This window comes from Patiria miniata, unplaced genomic scaffold (assembly GCF_015706575.1).
Source record: "Patiria miniata isolate m_02_andy unplaced genomic scaffold, ASM1570657v1 HiC_scaffold_11, whole genome shotgun sequence".
In the NCBI taxonomy this organism is placed as follows: domain Eukaryota; kingdom Metazoa; phylum Echinodermata; class Asteroidea; order Valvatida; family Asterinidae; genus Patiria; species Patiria miniata.
This window is the reverse complement of record NW_024037049.1, coordinates 4072273-4094467: the sequence shown is the minus strand read 5'-3', so window position 1 is coordinate 4094467 and position 22195 is coordinate 4072273. Positions and strand designations below refer to the sequence as shown.

The following is a 22195-nucleotide window of genomic DNA, read 5'->3' as shown; positions in this document are numbered from 1 at the left end:
CACATTACATATAAAATATATTACATTACATAAAGTACAATTTAAATTTGCGTTTAAAAATATTATATGACCTTGAACATCTAAGAGAGAATGGTAGATTATTTCATAATTTAGGTCCAGAGTACTTAATGTTGTATTGAAAGCTAAAGGCAGATGTTCTATGTTTGGGTACGTGGAAATGTAAGTTATTAGACACACGAGTGTAGTAGTTATGTAAATTACAGTTAAGTACAAACATGTTTGAATAGGAAATGGGCAGTAAATTGTTTTAATACTTGTACGTAAATAGTGCTTGTTGTATCAGTATCATTATCTGTATCATAATAAAAGTCGGCAAAGGCCAGTGGCGGCAAAAGGTAGTTCTTGCTAAAATAAAAGGCCAATCAGGGTACGGTAACGAGAGGGGAATCGTCCAATGAAATCTCAAAAGACGTGACGTCGGTGCCTGCGCCTGTCCTCAATTTATGAGATCAGCTCCGGTCTCCAGTCTAATGGAAAATCCAAGATGGCGTTCGACGAAGCGAGAGCCACGGTGACTTCCATGCTGAAAGGAATTGACAGGTGAAAACGTGATAAAAGTCGGTCCTGTTTATTAGTTTACGTCCTTTTCTTTAGTATTTGTAGATCTTGTCAGTTATTTGGTTCAGAAGTTATTTCACAAAATCAGGCCTAATAATATCGGACTATCAATCGGTCACGTCGGGGCAACCAACATCTGTGCCACAACATGCACGACATGCGGTCCTACTAAAGCGCGTCAACAAGCGTCAACAAGCGTCAACAAGCGTCAACAAGTTTTAGTAATCGTTAAGTGCGCGTCAACAAATTTTGTATAGGCCTTTGAACAATAAAAACAGCTTTATATGGTAGAAAAAGCAATAATGAACATCTTCTGCATATCAATTAAAGTTAAAATTATTTTAAAACTTGGTTTTTTGAACGCGAAATGTACGACGAATTTGTCGATAAAAGTTGGCCGCCATCTTGTTTATGTGTAGCTAGCCGTACTACGCATGCGTGAAGTGTAAAGAGCCATACTACGCATGCGCGAAGACTACAGCGCCATCCAAACAAGATGGCGGCCTATTTTTATCGACAAATTCGTCGTACATTTCGCGTTCAATAAAACAAGTTTTAAAATAATTTTAACTTTAATTGATATGCAGAAGATGTTCATTATTGCTTTTTCTACCATATAAAGCTGTTTTTATTGTTCAAAGGCCTATACAAAATTTGTTGACGCGCACTTAACGATTACTAAAACTTGTTGAAACTTGTTGACGCTTGTTGACGCTTGTTGACGCGCTTTAGTAGGACCCACGACATGTGCCACTCGGCCGCAATGCAGTAGGCCTAACAGTAACACCCAATCATGCCAATGTACGATGAAAAGTGCGTACAACGCGCCCGCCAGCTTTTGTGTGCATTACTGCATGTTTTCATGTGGCCCCGACCATAGCCCTTGTCTAGTCCGAGTAACTTGGACCCAACTTATCGCCTTTTTTAACATTTGGCATGTTTGGACATGGTCTGGCAATTACTAGGTCCAAGCTAATACTAAATTTAATACTAGTGCGAAAATTGGCCGCCATTGGAATGAGGAAATGGCATACATGCATTGACACGTACCAGCTTTATATGGGCTAAATGCAACAGACAGAGGCCAAAATTATGTCACTGTTATCATTTCTTTGGTTGAAAAAAAAAAGAGAAGAAATTAAAAAGGAGGCTGCCTCCAAAAAGGAAGCGGGCGGGGACGCAATTCACATGTACATAATACGTACGTATGGCCAAGCATGCAGAGCCTACTCCAGTGCGGGCCAAAGACTAGGGCTAGATTAACACATGAGCCAGGGTATACATATATATACAGAGGCCAGTCTGGTTCCCAGACCAGAAGAGTCTGACTATTTCTGATGTCAGAAATAGTCGGACTCTTTTGGTTTGGGGTAACGAGAATTGTGGGAAGAGACAAGGCATTAGATATTGCCCCTTTTACCTTCCCACACTGCACAAAATTACTCAGGCAGTATTTGCGATACGATCTATGTACACAGAAATAGTCGGACTCTTTTGGTTTGGGGTAACGAGAATTGTGGGAAGAGACAAGGCATTAGATATTGCCCCTTTTACCTTCCCACACTGCACAAAATTACTCAAGCAGTATTTGCGATACGATCTATGTACCCAAAAATTTCCCTTGAAAAATCAAAACCCTGCCCTCTTTCCATGACAATCCTGTTGGATTTTAACATCACAATGATCACTATTAGATGAGTCCAATATATGCAAATATGTAAAGTGGATTTTTTTCTTTCGTATACATGGTATAGGAAAAGGGCACTTTACTTTACAATTACCAAATTTGGAAATAGAATTTCAGTCCAACATGCAGTTATCGACAAACAATGTTGGGTTTTAGAAGCTCAGACTAGTACCAAATTGTGCATAGGCCACACTTCGTATCCATATATATTAAATAATTAAAGACATGAAAGATGTTTTAATGTTTTAATTTGTTACCGTTTCTCTGTCCAATGCATAGGTACAATCCTGAAAACCTTGGAAAATTAGAACGATATGTAGAGATTCAGGCTACAGAGAATAGATATGATCTGGAGGCGAACTTGGCAGTTTTAAAATTGTAAGTATATGTACTTGAATGTATCCTTGTCTGTAAAGTTGAACAAAATAAGTGTTCCATTAAAATTCACACCTCAGTTTCAAGGATTTTGGTGGCATTGGGACTGCAGTGCCCAACCGTTGAATAAAAGTTGCAAGGAGCTCTTACCCAAGTCATAACTTTATACAGTGTTTGCGATTTAGGAAGGTTTCTGACCAAAAAAAGAGGACAGTATAATGAACGTTGGAGTGGAATTAAATTAGGTAGGTGACTATAATCATACCAGTTGATGTATGAAGTGCATTTAAATACTATTTTCTAACTGGTCCATAATGTTTTGGCTGATAACAGTCGTGTCCGAATTACTTGGCCACGACCAGCAATATAACCCTGCTCAATCCAATAGGACTCAACTATTTTACATACCCAATGGGTCCTGTTTAAACCCTGTGTATGTACTTGAATTCCTGTTGAAATATGTTGGATTCAGCAGGCAACTGAAATCATTCGGGGTCGGATTCTGTTGGGTGTTGGTAAATAATGCCCAGTTGGACTCTGTTGGATCCAGCAGGAAACAGAAAAACAAGGCACAGTTGGATTCTGTTGGATTGAGCGTGCCAGTCATTTTATACGTTCAGGTATCCAACAACTTGGCAAGTTGGATTGTGTGGGCCTGTTTTGTATTGAGCAGGAAACTCACATGAGTAACCGTCGGACTCTGTTTGATATAGCAGCCTGGTAGTCCTGGGGAACTACGAGGGTTATCCCCACTTCCCATGTACATGTATGTGTTTGCTTCCAGGCGCCAAGTGATTCGGATGCAGCCAAACTTGACACAAAGGCTAACCACTCCCTTTCACCTTTTGATCCCTTTTCCCAGGTACCAGTTGAATCCAGGCACTTTCAAGGTCAATGTTGCAGCCATGGTCCTCCTGAAGGCTCTTACCAACCTCCCTCATACAGATTTTATCCTCTGCAAATGCCTCATTGACGAGGTCCATGTATCCTTAGCATATTCTGTACATTTACAGTAACTTGACCTACACATAAATAGTGCTTTTTGTTGTCACGCTTTATTGACATCCATGTAGTGCATGTTTTTTATCATTTGATTAAGTACATGCACCTGTAGCTATGTATTAACATCTGGTGCTCATGTCATCTGAAATCCAGGGATTTTGTCTGAGTCTCAAATTCAGATGCAATTTACTCTGTTCTCAGTTGTACATGTAATGGTCTCCCTAAACCTCTAAACGTTTCTTAGAAGTTACATATTACAGAGTCCAACTTTGATGGCAAAATCACACCACATGCAACAATTTAACCAGTAAAAGACATTCATGTTTCCCTAATGTCAAGTTATTATATCAGGTTGGCCACGTTAAACTTGTATCAGTAAGGGCTGTGCATTTTTCGAATAGTTTTGTGTTTGATTATTTGAACTTGGACTTCATTGAATATCGGAATATTCCACTGCAAAATGCACTCATCGATTTTAACATGTACCTGCGCTTGTTAGAATGACAAAGAGCTTATTAACCCTATCCCCTTGGGTATATTTACTAGAAAGTATCCTGAATCCCCCAAAATCCATAAATTTTGCCATGCAACATGTGCAAAATAATGTTGGTGGCCAGTGAGTCCATCAGAATCCACCAGTTAGCCAGGAGTAAATCTGTTGAGATCCTGAATCCATCAAAGTCCCCCAACTGCTCAATATGTAGGTATCCTGAATCCATCAAAATCCTGCAGTACCGCTAGGCTTCATGTCCTGAATCCATCAAAATCCCCCAACTTTTTCAATATGGAGGTATCCTGAATCCGCCGAAAAATCCCCCGAAACAGTGGTGTGGATTTTGATGGATTCTGGTAAGTTAGGGTTAAAATATTTATGTAGAACAGGCCTAGGTAGCAGAATCATATGACTGATATTTGACCAAGTTTAAAGAAAAAGTTGAGCTAATGTTCCTCATAGAAGCTTTCAAATCATGCACAAAAGTGGCTTTTAACAAAGGTGTAGCATTACCAAAAAAAACACGCAACCTATAACATCCTGCACTTCCTTATCACCACCTCAACTTTTTCGAATATGAATCGAAAAATGCTATTCAGATATTTGCTTCATCATCAAATATTCGGCACAACCCTAGTATCTATGATATCTTCTGATCTTGAAATTGGAAATGTTTTTGAGCATTTACCTTGACTTCTTGAATGCAGCAATCGGAGGCTCCACTTGTAACCATCATGTACCTAGCCAACCTCCTGGAAACGTGCGAGTTCAAGCGCTTCTGGGTAAGTCCAAGAGCACGTTGACAGCCAAGCACACATAAATCGGGCATACATTTTTTCCTTGGATCGATTGATTTCCTCAGGGTTCTTTTTATTTCACACTTAGGCCATTACAATTTGAAAATCACTGTATAGAGTCCTGTAAAACTTGGCCTTTCCTCTTTTATGGGGTAACTTCCCAGTTACATGCCTGATGTACATTTCTATACAATTTTATATTGATGGAATTGTGTGCATCAGGAAAAAACTGAAGTTTTCCCCATTTTTTTTTTTTTCATATCTTTTGATCATGCCATTGAGATAGGAAATGTTTTGAGTTTTTTTTTTTAGTGTCACCTAACAAATAGCATTTATATTAAAAAGTGCTATTTTCCAGCAACACTTCCAGCAGAATCTCATTCCTGATGAACGGTAATAATAAAATGATGCGCATTTGAACATATTCATATGGAATTTGCACAATATAAATACCGTAATTTTCGGAATATAAGCCCGCGCGGCGTATAAGCCACAGCACGCAAATATCTGCAAATTAAGATTTGAAGTCGGCGTATAAGCCGCACCGGCGTATAAGCCGCACCGACGGCAGCGGTTTCAATTTTGTAAGGCCTCCAAATTCTAGCCAAAATGCTCTGAACCAATTCCATTTACACTACAGAAGCTATAAAAAGGGCCACAAAAGTTGTATCAAATCATTTACAATCGATACTCTCACAAACAAATGTGGAAATTGATGATGAGAAATAATCACCGGGAATTGCTGCCGGCTGCCCCGTCCGTTCCCCGGCCGTACATCGCCCGGCGCGGGCCGGCCTAGGACAACATTTTCCTGCAGCACGTGAGAGAGTATGCAACCCACCGTGATTTTCCCCCATTGCGTGTGTTGTCTGACTGGAGCGCTACGTACAAATCTTGCTTTGTGGCAACAGATGCTGATTTGTTTTGTCCTAAAAATATACAGGTCCGTTTTTATCTCAAAACTTATCAAATTTGTGTGATTACTAACGAGCAGTATTCAAGTTTCGATCGTAACTTTCTTCGAAAATAGTCAAAACGATGCTGCCATTTTCATGGACGAATCCATTAATTTTGTAAGGGGTGATGTAGTCCCTGTTTTGAGGTTTACATCGTTTCTTGAATACATTTCAAGTACAAAAATTATATTGTGAAGTTGAACAACTGATTATCGACTAAAGAAATGTTTCGGACACCATAAAAAGTATGAGTCGCCTTTTTTTCTTTTTTTAAACAGCGGAAATGTTGGTAATTATTGTTTCTAAGATAGTACACCCCTATATTACCTCAAATGGTGTGGTCCGCTGGGGAAAGCCAGCACTAGATAGAATCACGTACGGCTTGTTGCAAGCGTCGATCGAAGACAGCTTTCACCGTACTTTTTACCGCTCGGCACCTTTACGTGGCACGTGGTTTAGGTTCGTTAATGACTTTCTTAATTGATAATTCATTTCAGCAACATATCTCTTCTTATACCAGTACATGTACATTAAATACACATGTGAATTTCATTTTTATTCTTCAAGGCTCGGCGTATAAGCTGCCCTGTGTATAAGCCGCAGTAAACATTTTCATGGGCAAAATCAACGTATAAGCCGCGGCTTATATTCCGAAAATTACGGTACATAAGTTATTATTAATATTATTCAGTATATCGAGGGTCTTTTTGTAGGATGTCTGATGCTGTTGAAATCAGTGTTTCTGTTTGTTGTTTATTTTCAGAGTGAGTGTGATGGAGCAACAAGTACGTTATTCATGGGAATTGCAGGCTTTAAAGATTCAATTAGAAAATGTAAGTCAGTTTTTGTATTTTCATGATTACGATATGTTCTTTCTATGCTTAAAATATCTGAATTCATGTTGACAAATTTGCATGCATGTCAGGCATGCAACTTTTCCTCGGATCGGCTGATTTCCTTTTTTTTTTTAATTCCCATGTGTGCCACTGAAAATAGAAAAACACTGTACAAAGTCTGGGAAAAATGTGAATTTCCTCTTTTTTTTGTGATTTCCCAGTTGCATGCCTGGCATGTGTGTCCCTTACTTGTTTTTTTCCTGTACAAATGTCATTTTGCCTTTGAGAGAACCAAAACATTAAGCCATCTAATGTTTTTTTTTAGATTTGTATAATTTAGGTCAATCCAGTCAGTAAACAGTTTGCAGTAGTTTTATTCATTGGCATGGAAAGTATTGAACTTCATCAAATCTGTATCTATTAAGTGACATGCACAAAAGTGTTTTACTGTCCTTGACTTTATTTCTTAACCCTAACTCCCCAGCATGACTTACTAGGAACCATACCCATCCTGGCAAATTCCAACGCCATATGGGAAACTGCACACACATATTTCTGACTTCTGGAGGTGTGCTAACCCAATGTAAAAGACTGTCAGTTGTACTTTACCCATTCTGACAGATTTCCAACAAAACATGCCGTTGGGGTTTGATGATTTTAGTTCTGTTAGGGTTAATGTGTTTAGTTACACCTACAAGCCAAAATAAACTGAGTCTAGCAAAAACTCTTACAAAATGTCATCTGCCAGTGGATTTCAATGATTAATTTAACAATTCACATGTAAAATAAGGAAGTTTATAACACCTCACCCACAGATTCTGTGTCTTGATTGGCCGAGAGCGAGTCACGTTACTTTCTAATTTTGCTATCTTTCTGTGCACGGCCAAAAGTACTATGCGCATAGCAACCAAAAGTACTATGTGCATAGCAACCAAAGTACTATACCATTAGCAACCAAAGTACTATTTCCACGGCGCGGTATTTGTGTGCAAATGCATGCTGGTGTGTGCGCCGCAGACTTGGGTTCAAACATTTTTGTGGTTAGTTTTTAAGAGAGAAATACATTTTCCACCAATTTTGTATTGAAATTGAAGTTTATTTCAACTGTATTCAGATATAAATAATGTAAAATATTAAAATCAAGCAGAATCTGTGGGTGAAGTGTTATAAAACAAATATCGAATGCTTTATCTCGTGGTGAAGTAAAACTAGCCTTCCTCGGTGATCCATGGACCATTCTATTTTCCCTCGGCTTCGCCTCGGGAAAATAGAATGGTCCATGGATCACCTCGGGAGGCTAGTTTTACTACACCACTCGAAGCATTCAATATTTGTATAATATATCTTCAACATGGATACATTTGTAGAGTGTTGACAAAAACTGAAGTTTATCATGTTTTTTTGTTCACTTCAGACATCTGCCATATTCTGAGGATCACCTACCAAACTATCGACCGGCGGCAGCTGGGGGACCTCCTAGGGTATCTCAGTGACCAGGAACTCAACCAGTGGATGAACAAGTACGGCTGGAAACCACTGGAAGGAAACCGTGTATTTATAGCTCAACAAGAGGAGAGTATCAAGACCAAGAACATCACAGAGAAAATCAACTTTGAAAGTAAGTATAGTCAGTGTTGTCTATCACAAGTCTATCAAAAGTCCTCACAAATCCATCCAAAGTCCTCAATTCCATCACAAGTCATCCAGTCCCAAGTCAAATTACAAGCTACATGGATTTGAATTCCTTCCTTCCTTCCTTACAAGTGCAGACTTCATGACTGAAGATAATCGCACTGCCAGAAACACCGGGGCGAACCCCTTCTCTTAGCGATAAGTGTACTGGGTTCTTTAACGTGCATTAGGCATTATACAACACACGGGACCTACGGCTTTACGTCCCATCCGAAGGACGAAGCAATAATGGTTAAGGGGGGGGGGGGGGGATGGAGTTCGATGGATTTTGGGTTGTTAGGGTTAAGGTACTTATTAATTTTTTTTATGATCTTAAGGGTTCCAGAGCCTTGTGTTGGAAAATTGATTGGGTGCTTTAGAGAGAACAGAATATTCAGTTGTTTTTTTAAGTAACATTTCCCCTTTTTCTGTTTGTGTCGTTGCAGGTGTGGCTTCTGTAATGAAACTTTCACAGTGAAACGGGCAAAGCGACACTCACCAGACCAAAATAGACTCCAAAATCTCCCTCCTCCGAAGTGCACGTAATCATCTAGTCTGATGTCAACTCCTGAATGGAACAGTGTCATACCTTGGATTTTCAAGACTTATTTTAAATTTTTTTGTGAATTCTAATTGAAAGTTACTGCTTGAAAATGTTCATTGTTTCTCCAAAGCGGCCTGTCTCCAGTCATACTGTTGCTCAGAAAACAATTTTTGTCAAGGTTGGAGTATATTTACACTCACCATGTAAGAAAACTTGAAATGCTGATGCCAATGGACTCTCTGCATGTAAGGTAGATTGCACCTTGTGACCATTCATGGGAGGTTTTTTGTGTGGGACACCACCACATGAGCATACTCGCTCAATGTGCTGATGATGAGTGAACGGATGGCACATTTGCCTCGTTTAATTTAACCACATTGGAACATTTGCATTCAACATCAGTGTGAATCTTCCCTCATGTATTGTAAAACAGGATACTTCATCCAACCACCCCCCCCCCCAAGTACGTGTAGGCGTTTTCTGTTTGATCTCGCTAACCTCAGTTGTGAATTAGGTATATTTTCTTTTGTGAATTCCATTGACTGCCAAGAAAAAACTGTCAGTCATTTGAACAGTCCTTCAAATCTGAAATAAGTTTCCTACTTTGCTAGAACATTACAAAAAGCAAACGGGGCCACATTCAAGCAGAAGAGTTTCATGATACAGTTTGTTTCAAAAGGTTGCCATGTTCAGCTGGAAGTTCCCTCTGGTATAATGTAAATGTCATTGTCCAACCCATTTGTGTGACGCTAGTTACTCTAGTCACAAACATGAATAAATGCTTTTGCAAGCATGTTTTGTTAATATCCGGGAACCCGGCCCACAGTTTTTCACATAGTGTGACTATCAGACAAAGATGGAAGCGAGTCAATAAAATTAATTTTATTCAATTTATTGAAGTCCAGTGTTACTCCAACATTCCTCAGTATGTCAGTCCATAAGCTCGGCATGAAATTGAACTACAGGTTACGGAATATTCTACACATAATACTCTTACACACAAAAATACAAAATCCATTTGTCAAGTTTTAAACTTCTTTTTTATTTTCCTAAACTCTTATTATTCATTCAGGCCCCATGACTAAGTTCTACTACTCTGTCAGCAACATGCATTTTTATGAGCCATTTATGTCATAAGCTATGTTCACATACGCACGCTAGTGGTTATTTCATTTAAATTATGTCAGTGCTTGAGGGACGGCAGTGAGCACCCGATTATTAATCAAATGCAGCTTTTCAAAACCTAAACAATGTGTTTCTCCTAAAATTGTTTTTTTCCTGCAATGTCTTTACAAGGCAAATAAGCAGATACCAACGTCTCACGGGAATTGAAACGAGCACTTGTTCCTTTGTGAACATGACAGAAAAGTTATTTTTTTATGGGGGGAGGCCTAAAAGTTAAAGGCTGTTTCATTTGAACAGTTCCTACACCTGTTCAGACTGGTTTCCAGAGTCGTGGTGAGCTTAATTGTTCTGGAGATTAGAATCAAGTTCAAGGAGCAACTATACGCATAACAACAACTTTTGCAGTCACTCTAAATGGCCAGGGTCCAGTCAACTCAAAATTAGAACATGGAAGTGCACATCTGTAACCAGATTTTATTCGGGTTTACTGTTTTGCTCTAAACACAATGTGGAGTGCCAGTCTGGCAGTGAGAGGCTTCCATTACACTTGTCGTATACATGTAAGCCTCACCTTCTGTTAGATGGAATACCCCTCAAAATAAAAAAGCATTAATGTTTAACATCAATAAAGACAATTTATGAGAAAATTATGGGCTTGACAGGCATTGTACATGTATTACACAATTGGGCTTACTGAAAAGAGTGTCGTAAACAAAGCAAGTTTTCACTTTCCATTTGTTAACATTTTATGTTTGCTTTAGACATATACATTGCATCCTGTCATAGAAGTGGAAAACACGGTATGGAATCAAGTACATCCTGCCATACAGTTATCCCTCCTGTTTGTTTCAACATCCAGTTTATGACTGTCCACATTTTCATTTTGCTACAAATGTATGTACATGTCTAAAATGGAAACTGGCGGCATATTTGCCTGTTAAATGTACCTTGTTTTGGTACTTGGAAAAACGTACACATATTTTGAGATTTTAACCCCATCAAGGATTTTGATGGAATCAAATTTTCCATATCAATGGTTCTTACATGTAGTTCCCAAGATAATTTCATTAGGTTTGCAATAATTGGCAGATAAAACCAGGTATTTTTGGTACAATGGATTTGTCCACACCAGCACTCTTAACAAGATGCATGGTGCAGGTACATATAGTTTCAAAAAATAATGATACAAGGCCCTCATCAAGAAAGTCACTGTATAAACTGCTGCAGTTAATACAATTCAAGTTGACTACATGTACTTTAAAACGCACATTGAATGGTTAGATTACTCAATAAATAATGCATTTGAATACGTAAAATATAGAAGTCTCATGCCCTCACAAACAAAAAGAAAGTATAACTTTAACTCCACATACAAGGCAAAATGTACACAATTTTATCTACAAAGTAATACTGTGGCTATCAACGTTCATCTGATTATTTTAAACTCTGTATAGTCCAATTTTTCAATCGTTTTCTGATTCTTGAAATCTGCCTTTTCGATGTGTGATCGACGACTACCTTTAGTCTGAAGCCAAGTCTTCCTGTCATGACAAATTGACAATATGTTGCTAAGAATATTTATTCAAAATTACACCGGAGTATTATGTTGCAATAGAATGCGTTACTTTGTCTAAAAAGGGGACTACTACAGCAGAGGGTACAATTTGCCCAAAATATTTATGCTCAGTCTATCATCTCTGTTCTGCTATAGGTCTCTCAAATGACGTCATTACCACCAGACCAGCTACGAGCATCGGCATTTTGAGCATGAACTTGCATAGCGCGCATTGGTTGTGTCGTATTTCGAACACATTTCAAGCAACAAGCGCGCTTTGGAATATTTTTAATACTGCGCAGTTGCAGTTCTTCTACAGAGATGGCCATCTAGAGAGACCTATAATAAATTTGATCTGCCTTACAAGGTGTCATATGATGAGTATTCATTCCTCAAACACTAAACAATTATGAGTTTTGTAAACAAAAACACATGAAATGTTCACATGAAATAAGCAATCAGGAAATAAGGTTTCAGACTGAGGTTCTGGAAATTAAGATTTTGGTCTGTGACTTCTCTTCTTGTTCAGCCAGTCTGACTGAGCACATCCTCTTCTGTTTGGATAAATGCAGTAAATGGCCAAACATTATCCAGTGTCTAACTGTCAATAAAAACAATGATGATATCAGAGATCACACATTAACTGGAAATATTTTCTTCTGATACTGCATTGTTTATCTATTGGGGACTTCAAAACATAGAAAATGGACTATCGTCACATATTTGCAGGGTAGTCAGCTACCAATGATCAGCTGGGTAAACCAGTCCCCCTAGGCAGCATACCACTCTCGTCATGCCCAGCTGATGAGGAAGTTTCTTATAGGTCATAATCTACAAGGTATGAGGTACACACATTTGCTTGATCTTGTCATTAGGTCCCTGTGCATGACCCTCGACTGTGCTTCTCTTGGTGTTCCTCACCCAGCCTACCAGCCCATAGAGATCAGCTGTCCTCTTTGTATCCTGCGAATACACAACATTATTTTTTTTTTACAAATTAATTTTAAGTATAAACTGGACATTTAAAAAACAATTATTTCGGTACAAATTTACGAATTAATATTTAACAAAGTATAATGACAAAAGTTAACTGGAAAGGAAAACAGTTAACTGTAAAACAAATGTACTTTATTTAAAGTAAAAAGTTAATAGTGGTTTATTGGGACTTGGGGATGGGGTAGCAAAAAGAGATAATACATAAAGCCAAAGCTCATTTGTTTTCCTGCAGTTAATTCATCAGACTAGTGTGAATCAGGCAAAGCAGGAACTACAAAAGGGAAAGAAGGTTTCACTTACTCTTCGGAAGAACACACCTGCAAAAATAAACAAACAAAATATTATGAAAATACACTTTTACTTTCTATTCTGCTAAGGAATTTGAAATATACAGAGGGTGTACATGCAGCATGTAATTACCCTTTTTTCCCCTATCATGACTGAGTGTGTCTTCTTTTTTTTGGGGGGGGGGGGGGGTGGTAGGGTGGGGGTGGTTGGGGGGGGGGGGGGGTTGCAGGGAATGGAAAAAGGTAGGAAGCACCCAAACATTTGCTCTGCCTATATATGAAACTGATCCCCGTTCCCCCCTCCTCCGAATCATTTTTAGAAATATTCCGCTGTTAATTGCTTCAACATGTTCAAAAGTCATTCTTTCTCCATATTGACCCATCCATTTGTCCACTGTCAATGACTGTACTGTTGCATTTTCAAAGGACACGGATGAGTCTTATATCTTGGTCACAGAGTGGGGCTAAGTCTTGCCTTGCATCGGATAGCTAAAACAGGTTTGAATTTATCTGGTAAAGTGATTTATCTGGTAAAGTGACACCCATGCAGTCATGCTCAGAGAAGCTCATCAGAAATGTGATTGTTACTGTTTACAGTTACAGAACTCCGACGTTCATGATTACATACATGTACATATTTAGACATGTATACATTCATGACATTGTATGGCACATCTTATTCTTAATTGTTTTTTTTTTCTTGGGCGTGAAGAATTATAAACAAAACCGAGAAAAATGCGTGTCAGATGTCATCCAAAAAACAGTAAGTTTAACCACGTTACCAAATAAACAAATTTGTAACCAAGCTATGCCAAGGGTAAAGCACTATTGAAAGCTAGTTATTTTCCAAGATTTTTCTGTTCCTGATAAACTAAACTAAAATTATTAACGTAAATTCTTTATAAATATAATTCATTATCCACCACGTGTGCCAACAGAGCCTACATTTATGTAAAACAGAATTTACCCTGAACTTTGCCAAATATCTCAAAATCAACAGAAACCAACGCAGACGACGCTCTCGCCGCCATCATGTCATGTTTCCAAAATGATTATTCACGCAGCTAGTGGACGGGACTATTTCAATAATGGGTAAATTCCTCAACACATAGGGAATAAAAATAATGTGGATAAACTTTTAAAAGAAGAAGATAAATGTAATTTGGATTATTTTCTCTTAGATTTCTGCGTCATGAATGTATTCACGCATAAGAATGGGATGATGTCGTTATTAATAAGGAGAAATTGATTACATTTATTGTGAAGGTTTGCCGACACCCACCATGCAAAAATCGAACAGGAGGAATTCAACATGGCGGCGTACTGAGAACTGCATTTCACGATGATGTGCCAGAAATTGAACGATTTTCTTATCATTTGCAGAAAACACCAGACGAAATATTGATCATTTCAAGAATGGAGTCGATAAGTGACAGAGAGCTGAGGCTTGGTTTTAAGCCTCAGCACGAAGTTGTGTATAATAAACTTCTTCCATATGCCGACGACATTGACGATGAATCGAACAAGCTGCTAGCGGAAATCAAGGGAAACTTGGCCCGTACCGTCCTCCTGCGAGAACTGCGGCCTGGTGCGCTGTACTGGGTTGCCCGGTTGAACACGTAAGAAATGGGATACTTTCAATTGGGAAAGGTTCCTATATCTGGCAATCACTAATTTGTTTTTCCTCCAGTGACCTATCAGCCATCAGTGATCAGAAAGTGATAATACGTCCTCAAAAGAAACGATTGAAAGTCAATTCAGTATTGAAATGGCCATAAATTAAAATGTGATTATAATTTTTTTTAAACAGCGCCCCAGGCGTCAAATGACCCCCCCCCCCGTAAAACATTTGTAAAAAAAAGGATTTCCTTGGCCCATAAATGTTACATGTTACAGTTTGGGGCTACAAATTGTGTGCTGTGTATTCGTAATTATGAAATCAATCTGGAATTTAGATATATGTGCATGATAATAAAATAGGCACCGGTAGTCGGTACTTCTGAAATCAGAAGGCTTCTCTCCGTCAGCTGACAGAGAGAAGCCTTCTGATTTCAGAAGTAGGTAGTCGGTACCTGTACTTTACCCATGCTCTGTGGTGTAACTTACAGTGTTACCAAATAATGTATGGGCCAATCACCATTATAAGATACCCGGTATCAGCCACAAAATATACAAATTTCAATTGTGGGCACAGTGAGTAGGCCCCTCACGCCTCCAAAAGGATGAGTTTGTGGTGGCTCCACATCTGAATTTAATTTCTTTCACCAAGTTTCTGTGAAGGTTAGTCATTTATGAAAGGTAGGCACAAGTTTTGATGCATGATGGTGGGCAAATGATAAGTAGCACCCCCCCATTTTTTTTAATGGATGCCACGCCTCTAAAAGGGTAAGTAGTTTATGATGGCTTCACATTCGAAAAAAGAAAGATTCTCATGAATATATTGTCTGTGTGGAGTTTAATGCATTTATGAAAGGTTAAGGCACAACTTTTTATAGGGGCATCAATCATGACTACCCCTCCCCCTATTTTACTATGGCTGCCATGCCCCTAAAAGGGTGTGTTTGAGATGGCTCCACGTCTGAATTTTGTGTGTGTGAATATTAACATCTGTGGGAATTAGCTTCATTCGTTTATGAGATGTGGGCACATTTTTCCCATGGTTAGGGCATAATGAGAAACCTGGCCCCCTTTTTTCAATATGGCTGCCACGCCCCCAAAAAGGGTGTGTTCGCGACGGCTCCACATCTGGATTCTTTTTTTTCTTATGAATGTCAATGTCTGTGGAAAGTTCCATTTCTCTATGAACATGGGAACAATTTTTCCATGGTGGGCATAATGAACCCCTCCCCCCTTTTTTTCTAATACGGTTGCCACACCCCTAAAAGGGTGTGTTCTATATAAATGTCTGTGGGACGTTTTATTCGTTCATGAAATCTTGGCACAATTTTTCCCAAGGTGGGCATTATAATAATTACCCCCCCCCCTTTTTTAAACGGCTGACACGCCCCCAAAAAGGTACTTTTGTGGTGGCTCCGAATCTGGAAAACACTTACAATCTATATATTAATATTATATCTTTTTGAAGTTTCCTGCTTTTGTGACAAGTGGGAACAACCGTTTTCACTGCAGGCATGATGAGTCCCCCCCCTTTTTTTAAATGGATGCCACGCCCCTGAAAGGGTGAATTTGCGATGGCTCCACATCTAAAACATTTTCTGACATGAATATGAACATCTGTCATGTCTGTGCCAAGTTTCACACTTTTATGCAAAAGTGCACAATTCATCGATATTTTGTCACATATCTGCTGGGCTATATTCCTTTTTGAAATGCACTCCGTCATAAAAAATGTATAGGAGACTAATTCAAAAGAAATAGGTTTTTATTTGAAGCGATCCGGAACTAGGAAAAAACCAGAACTAGGAAAACGACTGTACTACTACTGTGCACCTGGTGACAAGTGATGGCCAGATGTGGAAATTTTCCGAAGTGGAAACTGAGAAAACACTTAGAATAGAAATTTTCCAGACCAGTCTCATAGGGTTTGTGCACAGGGTGACAAGTGATGGCCAGGTATGGGTATGCCAGGACAGGATCATAAGAAGGGGCTGTTTTTTAGGGAGGCGTGGAGTGGGGGGGGGGGGGATAATCAAGTTTTTTTTTCACTTAAAAACAATTTCTCATGGGGCACATATTTCCATCAATCAAAGAAGAGTGTATGAGGTGTGGAGGTGCAGAGCAAGGCCTCATTTGATTTCGAGTGATCACTGTGAGACACAATTTTGCCAAAATTGTAAGAAAATTAAAAGATATGATATCAAGGCACGTTTCCGTAGACTTTGCTTCAATTGCTCATAATGCCATTACAGCATGTACATGTATTATTTCCACACAGGTACATGACGCTGTATGGCCACAAGTTTTCTAAGGAGGACCACATCTTCTTGATCAAGCTGCTGTATGAACTTATTATTATTCCTGACCTAGAGCTGGCCCTGATTGACAAGTTTTCTGCCAACTTCTGTAGACTTCTCAGGTATGTGATTTTTGTCATCAGTTCTGTCAAGTAAATTCTGTAGATTGTGGATTTCACTTCAGTTCAGTGGGTTGAAGAGTATGTGACTTTTATCTTTTGACTATTCCACCATGGAGATCATGCGTGTGAGTTGGGTACTTAACAGCATTTGAGAATTGGATGCCCAAATCTGACTTAAATTTAAGAAACAGTTGTTCAAGTAGCCAATATTTATTCAGTGTACATGTATAACAAAAGTGGGTGCTCAAAATAGCCTAGAGCGCTACTTACGAGCAAAAGATGCTCAGAAAGCCCTTCAATTAAAACTGTACCTGTTACATGTAGAGAGCAGAGATGGACATTGTGTTTTGAATATTAGGTACTCCAAAATAGTGCATTTTGTACAGGTCTAAGGAAGAGATACATGTACAGCCTATAATGCATTGTACAGGCCGAAATAAGTGAAATTCAGATTGAGGCGTTAGAGACTAGAATAGGTTTCAACAAAAGTGAATTTGTACATTTTCTAGGAAACTGAGCATACAATGTACCTATAACTCTGTCAGATTTTGTCCAATTCCAGTATTCTATGTATCATTGGAAAGCTTTCATTCAATGCCCTTTGAAATGAGCCAAAAATCCAAGTTTTCAAAAATTGTCCAAGGGACTGGTTTTTGTGCTGGAGGGTTGCAGATCAGCTTCATCAACATCTTGTAATTACTGGCTAAAACTTGTTATCGCCCTACCAACTTACCCCGTTACATGTATACAGACATTGTACCGATACCTTGCTTGTTTATTAACCTGTCCTAAGCACCAGATTCTTTTTTGTTTGTTTGTTCACTCACAGAAAGCGTAAGTTACTTTCCCGAGATGATTTGGTGCTACAATGGAGACCTTTGTACGAATTGGTGGAGCGGGTATTGTGCTCTCAGTATGAGGATCTTGGTCTGGCTTGGTTTCCCAGGTAAAGGACCTTTCCATTTATTTTCCTGCTTGATTGTGTAACTATATACTCATCAGGTATACATGTAAAAATACATGTAATGTACTTTGTTACACACATTTACATGTACCAAAACAACGTAGAAGACTTAAAAATATGATAGCTGGAACATTTGTTATCTTTCCAAACAGTCTGTTAGTCAGTGAGATAGAATCTGACTTGACTATTTCATTTTTTATTGACTTTGATAGTTCAAAGTAGTGATCCAGTTGTTTTGCACTGAAATGAGACATCCTACAACCTTATCATTTACGTGTGAACCTACATTTAAAAGAATACATTATTATTATTATTATTAATCATTCCTGGTATTAATGAAACCAAGGATTCCTCAAAAGCGACCAAGGCACTGTAGCTCGCAAGCCTGAAGAAACCTGTGGAGAGAAGACAATGAGAAGAAATTACAGTTTTAGAGGTGGGAGGAAAAGCCCGGAAGAATATTCTTGGGAAAACCCACGGAATCAGGCGGGGACTGAAAACCCAATCCACATATTGGCCCAGGCGGGATTCGAACCCGGGTCACAGCGGTGGAAGGCGAGGAAAGTACCGCTACGCCAACCTGACTCCCCATTACACCAACCTGACTCACCATACGCCAACCTGATGTCAGACTGTCGCTGAACAGACGAATAACAAATGTTATTACTTGTCAGTAATAACATTTGTTATTACTGACAAGTTTGGGTGTTTTTGTGTGTGTCTTAAACTTCACAGAATGTTTTCATTTGAAAAAAGTTTAATGAAATGCTTTTATTTCCTTTGCAGGACCATAGAAGCAAACGTGAAGAATGTAGTGAGAGTTGCGAGGCAGTAAGTTGCTTGGAACTATCCTCCCTGGTCTATTAAAAAAGAGAGGAAAAAAAATATACAGTTTTGCTTTCATCAGGCTGCTTACCCAAAAACCTGAAGAGAAAAAGCCTTTCAGTTTTCAATTTTTCAACGTCCTGCTTTCAACTTCCTGTGTCCCAATATAAATGGATGTGCTCATTCCAAATTTGAAGCGGTGTTGTATTTTAGTACTTGTACTGGTACTCAGGCCAAAAAAAAATAGTTCTGTTTCCGGTTTCCCTACCTACATGTACCCTTTTCTGACAGCCCTACCTTAATTTTCTTTATGGGAAAAATGAGGAAAAAACACCAAAAACCATCAGTTTTTACATTTTACCCTTGATTACAGGTAGACGCCTCCATATGATAGTACACCAAACAAATTTGCAAAAAAAATAAAAATCCCTGCCTTCCTACTTTATTTTCAAATGCTGTGTAATCGGAAGCAGAACTAATTGGTTTTTTTTTGCCTCATTCTCGTACTTACATTGTAAGTGAATTTTTAAAACTCCTACTCCTACGTGTACTCATGAGAATGTTATCGCACTCCCAAGCAAAATAGTACCTGTGCTTGTTCTCATACATGTACTTGTGGCAAAATGCTTGTACTTGTACTTGGGTCATTCTGTAAATTTGTCCCTGTAACGTCTGATATCGGATTTTTTACGTCTGATATCAAATTTAAGTTACATTCTTTAATGCCTTGTATCTCCAAGCATACCAAGAGCAAAGTGTCTACCAAACAAAAAGAAAAAAAACTGAAACAAGTCCATTTTAATGATGCTTACATGGCAAATTGCACAGGTCACGTGCAACAGGGACTAAAAAAGTCACACTTTTGGACCTGAAGTTTACGGAATGACCCACTTGTACTCATAGAAATGTTCTCCCGCTGGATTTTTTATTTCTTTGAGAGGTACTTGCAGTAATAAAGCAATTTTCTACTGTTTGGGAGGAAATTGCATTTGTCTAATGACAAGTTTGACAGCAAAAATTCTTGTACATGTATACCAATTGAAATATGCTCATACCTATCATCCTTTTGAAAGTACTCCTACACATACTTATACTCATCAAAGTGTACTCGTACTCATCGGAAAATTGTTTGTAACTGCGCAATACAATGTAGCAGCTCAACAAATCATTGTGTCTCTCCGTTATTCCATTAGTTAGTTAGTTAGTTAGTTAGTTAATTAGTTAGTTAGTAACAAACATTGACATTGTCTATTGCTCCTACATATTTTGACCGATTTCAACTAAACTTTGTCAAAAGTATCAGTAGCCCAGCTCCAACATGTCCCATTGCCAAACTTGGGTCAAAGGTCATCATGGGGTCACAAAAATGACATTTTTACTCTGAACACTACCCCTTCGATCCATAAAGTACATGGCACAGTCATGTGACTCATGCATGAACACACATTCGTAGGCCAGCGGCTTCCGAATTATTTCCAATCGAGCATGTTTCTTGAACTCATGGCGTGGTACTCATACTCATACTAATGGCAAAGTACTCGTACTCACGGAAATATACTCGACACTATTTTGAAGTATACGGGCATTCTAGGTTATTGAAGAATTTGACATTTTGCCTGTGACAGATCAAAATTGATTGTGCTGTTTCATTGTGTGTGTGCAGGTTTTGTGTCTATAATCTCACCCACTGTTTTCCCCATCAGATATTTCCCAGTGGAGAGTACCCAGGAGATGCTGGATGAGTGGCGACCATTGCTCTGTCCATTTGATGAGTCCATGAATAAAGGCATTGCTTACCTGGAGCTGTTCCTGCCTACTCTCTTACCACCAGAACAACACCAGTTTGGTTTCAAGTCAGTTCACTTGTCATTTTCTTTCTTCTTCATTTGTTATTTTTATTTTATTTGTTTTCAAATTTCTTACATGTTTGTCTAGTATCTTTTGTTATTGAACCATAGATTTTTTTTAAGGAGAATAAGGTTAAATAAGGTGATACCTGTTAACTCTTTCAGTGCCCGCGACATTTCAAAAGTTTAACCCTAAAGTGCCCAACTTCGAGCTTTTTTTTTAATTATTCAAAATTCTATTAAAAGAAAAGTAAATAAGTTGTAATCACCAAACTTGTTGTATCTTGCTCTCTGGTATATTCTTGTTACCTTCAAAAGTCAATATTAGTCATGCACCTAGTAATAAACCCTGAAACACTCTCCTGAACACAGGGGAATTCCGCACTTTTGCAGAATATACGTGTGTCGCGTCTGATACCCCTCCTCATACAAACTCTGTTCATTATCATAAATATTGTCATGATTGTCACTTTTAGCACCATCATTATCATTTGTATCGGTATCCCAATGTTCGTCTTCTGACTCGCCATCCAGTTCTGAAATATCCATGGATTATTCTGAATCAGAAAAGTAATCCCTTTCCCTGTCCAAATTGGCAAAAAAATACACTTTTTTTCTGTGGAGATAACACGCGAGCTCGGTTTATGGGCGCCGCCATTTTGTCAACAAGTCGAAACTCAGTGTGACGCCCTCTCACAAGAACTCGATATAAAAATAAATTTGTACATGCATGAAAATGGTACCATTAGAAAGAGCGAGAGCGCCCCCTTTTGATAACATGTTTACTCTACCTCGTACATGTACGAGGTTTGGCGATTTTAAGCACGAACATTACCTCGTACATGTACGAGGTTGGCGCTTTTGTACTAACAAATATACCTCGTACATGTACGAGTTTGGCACTGAAAGAGTTAACAAATATTACTCTATTACTTTTCATTGCATCAAAATGTGTCAATTGCAGATAAGCGACCTTGTATTCTTATTAATCAGTTTATTAAAACTATAAATTAGTGGGAAGCTGTGGAGTCGGGCAAAATCACATGGAAAAGTAAGGTAGCTCTTAAATTTCCAACAAAATAAATTTGCATTTATTTAGCTTTTGTAGGCTACAACTACAGCCGCTTTATCAGATGAAGTAGTTGCATCTGATGAAGTAGTTGTGGCAACGAAACTCATGCACACTTTTATTATGCACACTTTTACTTTTGTTGACCATTTAAGTGCTGCAGTGTACCTTGCTTTTCCTATTTTTTTCAAGTTAGCTTTTGAGGCAATCTTTTTCAGAACTTCATGGATTTGAAAGGAGCACAAGGGTTAAGATAGTGGATGACATTATGACAGTGGATGACATATGTTAAAAGAACGTCATTAACTCTAACATCCCTCTCATCACTAGTGGGTTTTAGAAGAATTTTCCAATGGAATGAAGGGAGTTTTCATCCCCTGCTACACAATGTCTGATAAGTGGCAGTGACACACGATCCGTGGATTCAGACACTACCATAGGTGCATGTGTAATTACAAAGTGTAGACAAGTAATTGTCTACTGGAGGCTAACTTGCACTGGGTTTATGTGGTATGAAAGTTTAAAGGAGAAGAATTTGCCATGAGTTTCCG

General features: G+C 38.6%; 3 protein-coding genes across 3 annotated transcripts in view; 2 read left to right on the top strand and 1 right to left on the bottom strand.

Moving 5' to 3' along the window:
• Positions 1 to 407: 407 nt before the first annotated feature.
• LOC119742492 (eukaryotic translation initiation factor 3 subunit K-like) lies at positions 408 to 9839 on the top strand. Its single transcript, XM_038218434.1, has 7 exons — positions 408 to 561; positions 2546 to 2644; positions 3504 to 3624; positions 4844 to 4918; positions 6653 to 6722; positions 8140 to 8343; positions 8843 to 9839. Exons 1-7 carry the CDS (start codon positions 506 to 508, stop codon positions 8872 to 8874), a joined length of 657 nt encoding a protein of 218 aa, XP_038074362.1. The 5' UTR covers positions 408 to 505; the 3' UTR covers positions 8875 to 9839.
• A 659-nt stretch (positions 9840 to 10498) lies between these two features.
• On the bottom strand, positions 10499 to 13979 carry LOC119742499 (acylphosphatase-1-like). Its single transcript, XM_038218446.1, has 4 exons — positions 13871 to 13979; positions 12917 to 12933; positions 12474 to 12583; positions 10499 to 11606 (listed from the first exon to the last, which is right to left on the bottom strand). The coding sequence occupies exons 1-4, from the start codon at positions 13935 to 13937 to the stop codon at positions 11492 to 11494; spliced, it is 309 nt and encodes a 102-aa protein (XP_038074374.1). The 5' UTR covers positions 13938 to 13979; the 3' UTR covers positions 10499 to 11491.
• Positions 13980 to 14188: 209 nt separating this feature from the next.
• The window catches only part of LOC119742473 (proteasome activator complex subunit 4-like), a 59841-nt gene continuing 51834 nt past the window's right edge, over positions 14189 to 22195 (top strand). The window contains exons 1-5 of the mRNA XM_038218412.1: positions 14189 to 14522; positions 16799 to 16939; positions 17769 to 17885; positions 18690 to 18734; positions 20432 to 20581. Coding sequence (XP_038074340.1) covers positions 14320 to 14522; positions 16799 to 16939; positions 17769 to 17885; positions 18690 to 18734; positions 20432 to 20581 — 656 coding nt within the window. The 5' untranslated portion in view covers positions 14189 to 14319. The remainder of the gene's footprint in view (positions 14523 to 16798; positions 16940 to 17768; positions 17886 to 18689; positions 18735 to 20431; positions 20582 to 22195) is intronic.

Coding starts and splice junctions, on each gene's coding strand:
- LOC119742499 (XM_038218446.1), bottom strand. CDS start 13,937: ATGATGGCGGCGAGAGCGTCGTCTGCGTTGGTTTCTGTTGATTTTGAG. Junction 11,607..12,473: donor AATGACAAGATCAAGCAAAT/GTGTGTACCTCA, acceptor TTGTCATGACAG/GAAGACTTGGCTTCAGACTA.
- LOC119742492 (XM_038218434.1), top strand. CDS start 506: ATGGCGTTCGACGAAGCGAGAGCCACGGTGACTTCCATGCTGAAAGGA. Junction 3,625..4,843: donor GCCTCATTGACGAGGTCCAT/GTATCCTTAGCA, acceptor TCTTGAATGCAG/CAATCGGAGGCTCCACTTGT. Junction 6,723..8,139: donor TAAAGATTCAATTAGAAAAT/GTAAGTCAGTTT, acceptor TGTTCACTTCAG/ACATCTGCCATATTCTGAGG.